The 10,898-nt window shown below is 40.5% G+C and overlaps 1 protein-coding gene across 1 annotated transcript in view; it reads right to left on the minus strand.

Moving 5' to 3' along the window:
* Nucleotides 1-10,898, minus strand: part of kcnq1.2 (potassium voltage-gated channel, KQT-like subfamily, member 1.2) — a gene marked incomplete at its 5' end in the record, with an annotated part of 165,374 nt that overhangs the window by 122,619 nt on the left and 31,857 nt on the right. The window contains 2 exon segments of the mRNA XM_035664282.1: nucleotides 9,516-9,633; nucleotides 9,982-10,035. Of these exon segments, the coding sequence (XP_035520175.1) occupies nucleotides 9,516-9,633; nucleotides 9,982-10,035 (172 nt within the window).

A 10,898-nucleotide genomic window follows, 5' to 3' on the forward strand; every position in this document is an offset into this window, starting at 1 on the left:
AGTTTTTTTCTATAATCAACACTTGTAACTGCAGCTAGCAGTATCCACAGTGATTGCTACAGGTTTTATGGTACTGACTGAGACTCCACAAAAAAGGATTAAACAGCATTCTGCACAACCACACACATGAAAAGGTTAGAACTTCTGCAAATGACATTCTTAAACTTTTGAATGTCTTCTAAGGTCTTTTCCCCCAGGGTACTGAATTATTCGCTTTTTAAAACTTTTTAAGACCTGCAGGTACCCTGAAGATGTATAAAGTGAATAAAAAGTGTGGAAATTCCTCTATAGCAAGCCTAATTCAAACCTGCAATGAAGTTATTCACAGTGTGGAGCTTTTCTTAAATAATATGCATATTTTAATGCAATTCAAGCTGACCAAAACACCTTTATGTCAATATTATATAAATAACCCACCTCTCTCTATTAAAAATAAAGGGAAGGAATATTTTAGAACAATCACACCTCCAAAGAAAATACACCCAAACCCTCCCACCTCATGTGATTGGAGGCTGTATTCTTGATGCAATGCCAAACGGCCCATTTTAGCCAATTCTACCCCTGCTGACTCGGACCCAATCTTAGTTCAAACACATAAAGAGGGGTTCATTCAGACAGGTGGGGCCAGGGCGGAAGCACATGTACGCATTTGGAGACATGTACGCACACAAATACATGCACCATCTTATAAGTTTCTCTGTGGTCAAAGCGCGGGGCAGAACATTGCAGCTCGCCTTTAGTCAACCTCACTCCTCTCCGGCAGGTAAACGCCCTGGCCAGTAGCATATCCCTGCTTCTGCGTGTAAGAGGGGAGAAACCACAGGGCCCCACAGACGAGCTCCATCAACAGGCCCTCTATTCATCTCCAGGGCCAGAACACTGGGCTCTCTGACGAAGCTCCAGCACCTGGCTGTGGATGGACACAACATCAGAGGCTGGGTGTCGGCAGCACTGGTCGCCACACCTGAATAAACCCCCCTGGCCCACATCAAATGGCACGGCTGGCTTTTTGAAAACCTGAGAGCACGAGAGCTGAGAGAGTTGAGCAAAAAATGTGGCAGTCTATAGGTTTGGCTGTACAAACAGGCCACTCAGGTGCTGCTGCAGACTATTGTTTTCATTAACAGGAGTAAAGAAGAAACTGGGCCCTGTGCAGGAGTAAGAAGAGGAGGAGAAGAACATGGAGAGAAAAACACACACAAACGACAATAGGGTGTATTTATACAGGTGCCTCTAATGTTGGAGCTAATATTGGGAGCAGGGAGGGAGACACCTCTAAGAGACAGGAAAGCATCTTCACCAAGTCTGGACTGGGTTGGGCCTTACTTTGATTTCTCCACAGTCATAGTAGGAATTGCCAGGATGAGGCAAGTGCAATCACAAATCACATAGTCATGGTTGCTTTGTAACTTGGAGGTCTAAATCGATTTGTACAACCAGTGAAAACACTCCACCCTGCACCCCATTGCGCTGGACTCTCCAGTAGATTCTAGTAAAGTAGAGATCACAAAAATGACAAAACCCTTTTCACCATTTCCCAAATGTTGCATTATCTGGTTCCTTGCACACAGGATTGCCAATTTTTTTCACAATACATAGTGCTTTGTTTTCATATTTGTTTTGAAATGTGAGACATGTGTGTGACACACTTATTACAGATAATTAATAATTACCCACAAATACAAATCAAACTTTTATTTGCACGGCTCTCTATCCCAGAAATAAAAGTCTTGAGAATAATTCTTGTTGGCTTCTTCTTCAGTAACTAATGTGATTTTGCTTGAAGACTACTTACTTCCTCTCCAGTAATTAAAGTAATTTTGCAATAATTAATGAAGAGGAAAACATTTCCAAATCATCTGGAGTTTATCTGTTTATGGCTGCGTTTCTGTGGAAATAAATGTCCTCAAGCCACCTTATTCTGACTCCCATTAATGGGGCCCTAATAATTTAATTTAGCATAATTACGCTGGTTCATTAGTTTAATTTGTATGTTTAACCTCAATGTTACAATGCTGCAATCCATTAGGACAAACGTTATTAAACAAAAACATCCCAAATAGCCAAACAAAGGAGCTTCTACATGGAAAAACTAAATTATAAAGGCAACTAACAAAAACAATAATTGTCATTAATATTGTTTCGTGAGTGTATTAATGGTTAACAGCAGCTTTAAGGTCTAATTAAAACCAACACTTTTCCAGTTTTTCTTAAATTGTCTTGCCCTTAAAAGGGAGAACAGCTGTGACATCACAGAGCTGCTCAGTGGGTCGTGTTTTGAAAACAGCAATTTTCCTATTTTACATTTGTGGTGATGAAGAGCTGCTGATGGCGAAGACAAAGCAATGCAAGGCACAGAGGAAAGCTAAGCTACATTTTGGCAGATTTTAAATGCACTCCTGAGGCCACATACATACACATAAACCATATGCAAAAACACACAGTACATTTCTGCTCCAGACACAAGACTTTCCACTGTTTTTTTATTGGTCTTTCAGGCAGCGTTAGGGTTGGTGGACAGTAATGATGTTTGAACATGTTTACAGGGATACTTCTCATTGTTTGAGTGAATATAAGTTTCAGTAGTGGGTATATTACGTGGTTATTAACTACAGCAACCACAAGTCTAACAGTAAAATCAGCATGAATTGCTAAATTTCCAGCACCCCAAGAAACCCCTGTCTTGTTTTGAACTTCCGTCTTCACAGGGAAAAAAGGGAAAACAGTAACACAACTTTCTACAGTATCTACAGAACACACTGGCAACTAATATGAATGAACCCAACGCTTGTTTGTCTTTTTTTGGCTTTGACTCAATCGGGCCTGGTTCATGTGTAGTTACTCATGCTGATTTTGGATTGAACCCTGATCCACCGCACCACACCAGGATACTTACTAAACCAGAACGCCGTGACAGGCTCACTTCAATTTACCACTCCAGGCAGATTTAAGTGGAGCTGATAGAGCCAAAATGGCGCTCATATCATTTCCAACCACTGCACAGAGACCAGTCAATAATCTGGATAGAGATAGAGATGATGTTGGTGGGTGTATCTTTTTATTTGGTCTGGATGGTTTATTTATGTAGTACTTGCTTGCTGAGTCTCTAGATTTTCCAACTTGCGGTGAGAGGCCATAAAGCGGGCCATTCTCCCAGTCACTGATGGTCCCTCGCCATAAAACTCTCCCAGAACCACCAACACCACTGAGGGGGAGTAAACACTTTCACCCCTTATAAGAGCAGCACGAGGGCCTTCATTAATGCCGGATGGCCAGTATCAGGCCCGACTGAAGACACTCTTTAATTAAGTACTTCATGAAAACTTTTATCGCATTGGGTGTGACATATATATGTCATAAAAGATGGTTCTCTTTTTGGCTCCTGGTAGGAGAATTTGCTCCAGTAGCCAATGACCTCTCTCTGTGAAAGAACAGTAAAGATTTAAACACACAGCATCATCTCTGTAGTAAACAGTGTGTGATTTAGATTAGTGTGCCCTGATCCTGCCAGGAACTTGTTTTACAAGTAATATAAAATTTTAGTTACTTTTTTCACATGTGCATTTAAGTATCACATATCTCCCATTTAGGTAATCTATATAACACTCAAAAATTAAATACTGTTTAGATAAAAACCTGATGACTTTTATTGCAGTGAGCCATGCTGTATATTCTCCATATTGTGCATGTGCAAGTTAAATCATACTAGGAAAGTCACTTGTGGCCTGGAATGATGTACGGTGTGCTAGCCTAATATAAAACGTTCCCACCATTGTGTAGTCTGCTCCAAAATAATCTTTAAACCAAGATTTGAGGTGACAGAGAGCCCATATTGATTGAACTTTTTTTCAAGAATTTTGAAAAGCAACCTGTAGTTCTGTTTGTGGATGTGGTTTTGTTTTTCAGTTAGGTACAGTAACTCAAAGGCGGTAGAGCTTTGTATGTCAAAGCTACCCACCAGACTTTGGTGGCTTTGGCTTTGGCTTTGACTTGAGTACTTATAAATAAGATTTTCTGTACTAAATTTTGCATATTCAGAAAACTAGAATCACCACATGCATTGTTATAATATTCTTGGGCATTGTGAAATTCACTGAACCTCAATGGAGAAAAAACGTGGTAGGTAAGAGCTGATTCAGAAGATGAAGAAGATTAATTTCTCCCCAAGCTGCCAGAAAACAATGAAACAATAACAAAGATTACAATACAATAACAGACAGATTAAGCAGAAATATCCCACGCGTTGTTCCGACTAATCGCATAACACTGTTAACCAAATGCAAACACAAAACAATGGGAGAAATGAGCATCTGTGTTAAAGTTTTGACAGGTTTTTTGACTACAGGCCTGCACACACTGCAGCAATCAAACCCCAATGCTCCCAACCAACATACTGCCTGTAAGAACAAGCCAATTTCAATTTTAGACTGTACTTTACTGCCAGCGTAACTGCAGCATTTACGCTGGTTGTATTTTGGAAAGGTTAGAGCAATTAAACTAATTCTAATATGTCCAAGTGAGTAAAGGTAGAGTGGAGGTCAGCAACCGAATAAAAAGCCCAGAGTCTGTAATGAGATTAACTACTGAATCCCTCCACGCACAGCTCTGCTGTCCAGAGAATATGAATCAGTGTGTGGCTGTTTTACTGCACCAAGGCTATTTTCTGTCTTTTTTATGCTCTAGAAATTGGCAGAAAGTCAAGAAACTGGGGCACAATTTGTTCTTTTCTTTCTTAGTTTCTTTCACTATCTTTTCATAAAGCAGCAGCACCCGGGCGGCTTTTCTTGCTGCAGGGCAGGAGGCCACGACTCTAAACCCATCCGTTTATCTGTGTGCATTTGTGTCTTGTGCATGCGCCCAAAGTGGGGCCCTTTCCTAGTCTAGTTTGTCATTCTAATACTTGGCAGTAAAGCCAAAAATATTAAGAGGATTTATTGGATATTTTCACATTGGATTCACTGTTGAATCTTGCATAAAGCCCCATAAAATAACTTCTTGGTCAGCACATGTTTTGGAGCACACTGCTCGGCATACTGCTGGGGAGAACTTATATCACAAACTTTTGTCAAAGGGACAATATTCAAGGTTTAAAAAGACTTCCATTTAAGATTTCTCCTCTTCACTAAACACCATATGTGTGAAACACCCCTCTGTGCCATCAATATCTGAGTACAGTGTAAACGACAGGCATACAGAGGCCACACAGACAAAAAGTCAATTTGTTCAGAGCTTTGCACAAAAGACGCCAGTTGCTCAGCAGAGAGAGGCCCCTACTTGAAGAGGACAGGCCATGATGCATGTGTCTCTGCCTGCAATCCCTCCTGTGGCGCTGCAGTAGGGTTTTCATTGTTTATCTCCTTGCTAGCTTGTAAGAGAGGAACTAATTAAGAGCTGCCTGCAGGTGACTCATGCAGGCTTTTGCAGGTCTGAATGGAGACAATAAGGAGGAGGAGAAGGGTGGAGAACCTGGCCACACCCAGCAGGAGGAAGGGGCAACTGCCTTTGATCACAAGATGTTAGATGTTGCTGATCCGGTGCTGCTAGACAGAGAAAATAATCAGGAAAGTTCTTTTCTCTTTTGGGTATATTTTGGGTACATGGAGAGGCAAGGGATGATGCAGTTATATAGAGTATAACAACAGAGAACTGGCAGAGAGAGAGAGAGATAGGACACAATCACTGCAATCAGCTAAACAAGGCCTTCCTCTGTTTGGGGTCTAAGAAGTGTACTTGGAAACATTTACTCATTCTCCAAGAGGGTAAAAGTCAATCTGCTTTGGGGTGGAATTAGGATCAGCAGCCCCGCTGGGGTTTGTTATGATTTCATTCAACAGTTAATCAGTAAATCTCAGAAATTTACATCCTCAAAGTGTACTGCTGTACACACACACTGTATCACATCAAACCGAATCGTAACAAAATCAAGCCTCATTTACACAGGGCCAAGTAAACAAATAGAAGAGGAACTGTTTACAGTCAAAAGGGAAGAACTATGTTGACAGTTGTGAAACAAGTGTATGTGATTTTATTTTTTTCTATTTGAGATATTTCATTAAATCCAACAAATCACCATAAGCTGGTTTAAACAAACAAACAAGGCCATAATCAAGATGTATCTTCTCAGAAAGAAAAAAATATGCTTGTGTGTGTTTGTGTAGGTGTGTGTGTGTGTGTGTGTATGTTTTGGGTTCAGAGAAGCAAAAGACATGATTGCGTGCGGACGCTGCCCTGCACCACTTCCTCTTCAGAAGCCCAGAGACGTCACAGCCAGCTGTATTGATGCCTCTCACACATGAACCAACACACACACACACACACACGCACACAGAATCTTTCCAGCTAGTGCTGTCACGGAGAAATAAAGTTGATAGGGATCCCAGAAACGTAGAATAACAGCTCTTTAAACAAGCACCAAACTAGACTGAACCGAGGAAGCGCCAGCTCATGTCAAATTTACTTTAAGGTTGGAAGGTGTGGAAAAACCCCAATTCCTGAATATAAAAGAACAGAAAACTGATACAGAGTGTGTGTGCTTGCAAAACGCCTTAAGCAGTATGGGTGGATGTGGTAGCTGTCAGCAGAAATCCAGATAAGGATGCCAAATGACAGTGCTGCCCTTGGTGGCGTGACACCAGGGGCAAACAAACCAGCTGTTATGGGAATGTGCCCAGCATGGCCCAAATCTGGGCTTGGCTGTTACAGCTGAGTTATGGGCACAGAAGCCCTGCAATGGATACAAATAGACACTGTCTGTCTCTGCAGCTGGAAGACTCGCTCTCACACAGGCATTAACATCCAGTGGTCCCACACCCACACGCACACACACATGGTAAGACACACACACATTTAAAAAAGGTAATTAAAAAACAGGTACAAACATGTACACAGATTAACATGAAAGTAATTTTAAGAAAGGATTTGATTTTTCCTACATCTGTCCAAGGGACATTAACCTTGCACGACCCAATCGTAACATAAATGGTTTAAAATACTATAGAACTGTATGGTTGAGTGTAACAAAGGTTGTATTACTGATGCAATGAGCAAACAGGCCCCTAAAACAACAGGCTATAGGCTGTTTTATGGCATATTGTACCAGCATGTTGCCTGCATACTATAAAAGAGTAGCGCCATCTTCTGTTAGGAAAACAAGGGCTAGAATACTAGACATGACATGACATCTTCCTATAAAACAAGCTCATACCTGAACATATTTTACAAAGTATTCAGCTGCTCTTTATTAAATTTCATTACTACTTTGACTATATGTGTGAGGACAAATGTTTGGCTATGGCAGAAAGTTTTAAGCACTCTTAAAGAAGAAGAAGAAGAAGAAGGAAAACGACCTAGAAAATAAAATATAAGTAATAAGAGTTTGGGTAGTGGCTAGTCATGGTTTCTGTGCTATGTCAAAGATGACATTTCCCATGGTCTCCCTTTGACCAGCAGATAAGATCAGGGTGGATGGAAGGTTGGGTAAGTGGAGGAAAGGAAATAAGAAAGAAGAATAGCGGGAGAGTCAGTACAGTACCTTGTGGAATTCAAGTGCTGTGCAGAGAAAGAGTCCTGGACCAATGCCATGAGCGGGCAGGTCAAAAGACTGAAAGAGAAAGAGGAAGTGTTCTGCTGCTCATAACCATTGTTTTACTGGTTGAAGTGTATTTTGTTGTACATGTAAGAATTGGATGATGTGATGTCATTTTATAATCCCTTAGATATTTTGAACTAGAACTGGACATTGGGGGAAACTATGTAAGGCTATGGTAATAACTCTGTTCTTCTGGACAAAAGGTGAATTAAACGTTTTTATTTAAAGGGGGCACAGAGAGGAGAATGTAGAGGATGAATAAGAAAAGCCAAAAGTCCAAAAATGGACAATGCCTATTAGGCAGGAATACTGTATACAGTTATAAACAACATCCATCAACACACATCTACAGTATGAGAATAAATATGCACACACACAAACTGAGAATAAGAAAGAAAAAGAAAAATCCAGTCTCAGACACAGTCATTATTATTTTGAAGACATGCTCTCTGTGCAAGCAGAGCATGTGAGCGGAGTGGGAGAATTTTGAATGGAGTGCAGAGCGAATGATTTAAATACTCAAAAATGCTCATACATACACGTTGTGCTGTTTAAACGTTAAAACTAAAACACAACACAGCTTTTTTTAGAGCAAGCAGTGAGCAATTTTAGTGGAGCAGAGTTTAACAAGGACTACACAGGTATTACATCAAACCCCAATTGAGTCTATTTGAAAACATATATACACTATGGAACCACCATAAGGACATGAATGTAAATAGGATTTTAACACTCTGACGCAAGTGAGCTAAAATATGGGCAGTTCGCACATGCTTTCCTTAGGAATATAAAAGAAATATACATACACTATAAGCACATAAAGAACAAAGGACTATATGCAATATAAATATGAAAAATACTGCATGTCAATATGTCACAGCACACCTCATCAACACTTATTTCGAAGCTTTTCTGTGCGCATCAGCAGTCACATGAGGGATTAAAGGGTGGATGTACACAATGGATTAACCATACTGTTTCTATTATTAATGAAAGGGAACGATATATCAACAACATCAGCTATGTCCAATTCAAGCTTTTTGAAAGCCCACAATGTATTAAAATGTCAAACCTTCTGCATTTGGTCCTATGGGACTTGGTATTACCTGCCTGCTCAGTATGTAATCACCGAGTCTGGATGCAACAATGCAACATGAGTCAGCCCCAGTGGGAAAGGCACTCTAGCATTCTCCCACTACTAGAATTAAGCCAAACAATAGTGTTGACATGTTGTCTGTGCAAAGCCTTTCCACTTTGCTTCTATTTGAAAACCTGTAGTAACTGTTGATAGTGTAAACTTGTGAAAACACCATGTGGTAGTACTGGTCTGTGGATATTGGTGAAATGACAGCAGTAAGTGGAGAAATAATGGGAAATTAATTGTTTTTAACCTAACCCTAGCAGTCATTAACATTGTCTGCTAAAGCACGTTAACACAGGATGCAAAGAAAATCTAATCAGAATTACATTTTGGTACACATTACGAAAGCAGGTCAGGGGTAGGAAGGAACACCAACAAAACATATTCACAATTCACACAGCAACCAACAACAGTGAATGTTCAGTCCTATGAGGGCATGTGTTGACAAGCCATCCAGTACCTTAACATGTCCTACAACCTATTGAGAGGGATTTCTTTGACATTTCCCTCAAGACTAAAGGGATAATCCCCTTTGTAACTCTTTGTACCTGATATGGCCTTGGCCCTCGAGAGTCTATTTAACCCTCAAGAGAGTTCAACAAAACAACTTCATTTAGAGAGCAGCTAGAGGGGCTCTCTGGGTCTGACAAAAGGTATTTAGGTACTATGATGAGTAGGGAAATCAGTATTATATGTATCACAGGATGGAGGTCAGTGCAGGGTGATGGATCGGAGAGAGACGGGAGCTCCAGAGAAGAGCAGATGAGTCATTTTTTGGGGACTTACTGTGTTCGGTTAGTCACCACAGGCAGCGGAATGTCCTCACTCACGTAGTCCAGCTCATCAGTTAAACTGTTGGCGCGGGAGATGTCGATGAAGGTGCTGTTATCATGATTCCTCTTGACTGCAAAGAAATAACAGATAATATTTCCAGTACAAGTTTCCAAGTATAATAGTTTAAATCTGCTTAATTTTCTCAGAGGAAATCTTTTTTTCATTCATTTTGATATAAAAATAAAAATGTGACAGTTCTGTCTGCTCTGTTATGTGCACATAACTCTGAAGCTACCAGATGCATAAACATAAAGTTTGCCTTCCCTATGGAACTATTTTACATAATAGAGAAATTAATTTCTGTTAAACTGAATAAGACAAATGTTGGGATCTGAGGCAAAGTAAGCTGAGAAGAGCAGATATATTTAAATGTGAGTATGAGTAACATAAAAACAGCCACAAAGAAACAGAAAGATACCTGGAGAGCCAGGGCAGCTCATAGTGAAAGACGACCAAGAATGGTGAGGAGGGCCTGATGGCATGCAAAAATAATTAAAATAGGAGAAAAGAAAGGAAGGAGAAGAAGGACAAAAAGGAGAAAGGAGCAAAGTTTAAAAACCTGTTTCCTCAGTGGGCTTCTTAATTGTTTAACAGTTTGGTGTACGACAAAAATTATGAATTAACATAGAGGTTTTCAAAAGGATGCGATATATTGTGATATAAGGGTGAAATTATCTTATGTCAGCTGAGGAAAAGTATTTGAGTTTCATATTTTTTTTAACATTTTTTATGAGGAAACAGAAATGGCAGTGCTCCAGTTCAACAGTGCAACAGGCTGGCTGGATCGGCTAAAAGCAACAGCAAAGAACAACATGTGAAGCTGGGTCTTGACCTGCAGTCAGAATGTCAAAGTCTGAGTTTGACAAGTCTCTCCTCCAAACTGCCAGGCCTCCATTGTGATAAAGAATGGAGGCAAATCTGTGCCCAGGAATAGAATGACCATTCAAATTCAAGCTAAAGCCATTCAAACCCTCTTGCTCCATCATCGAGTTTGTGTTTAACACTGTTAAATCCGGAAGCAGAGACAAGCAATTGAGAGAAGGATGCAGAGTGGAGAGAGAAGTGAGCTGTTGGGGGGGGGGTAACCAGAGCTAACAAGAGCCACCTTTAGCCTCAACTTCAGCTCACTGAAGGAGACGTGAACTGGCTTATCGGCTACACAAACAGGATAAGGGTTTATTAACAACATGTAGTTATCTGGCCCATCAGTGCAAACATGTTTGGTTGGGAGAGTATGAGCAAAGAGCAGGAGAGGAGAAGAGAAAGAATAAGTGGAGAGAAGAAAGACAAGTGGATAGAGGTAAGGGGGGGGGGGGGGTCCAATGAGAGATTCTC

Source organism: Morone saxatilis, unplaced genomic scaffold (assembly GCF_004916995.1).
Source record: "Morone saxatilis isolate NCDOM2014 unplaced genomic scaffold, NCSU_SB_2.0 Contig2, whole genome shotgun sequence".
Taxonomy (NCBI): Eukaryota; Metazoa; Chordata; class Actinopteri; family Moronidae; genus Morone; species Morone saxatilis.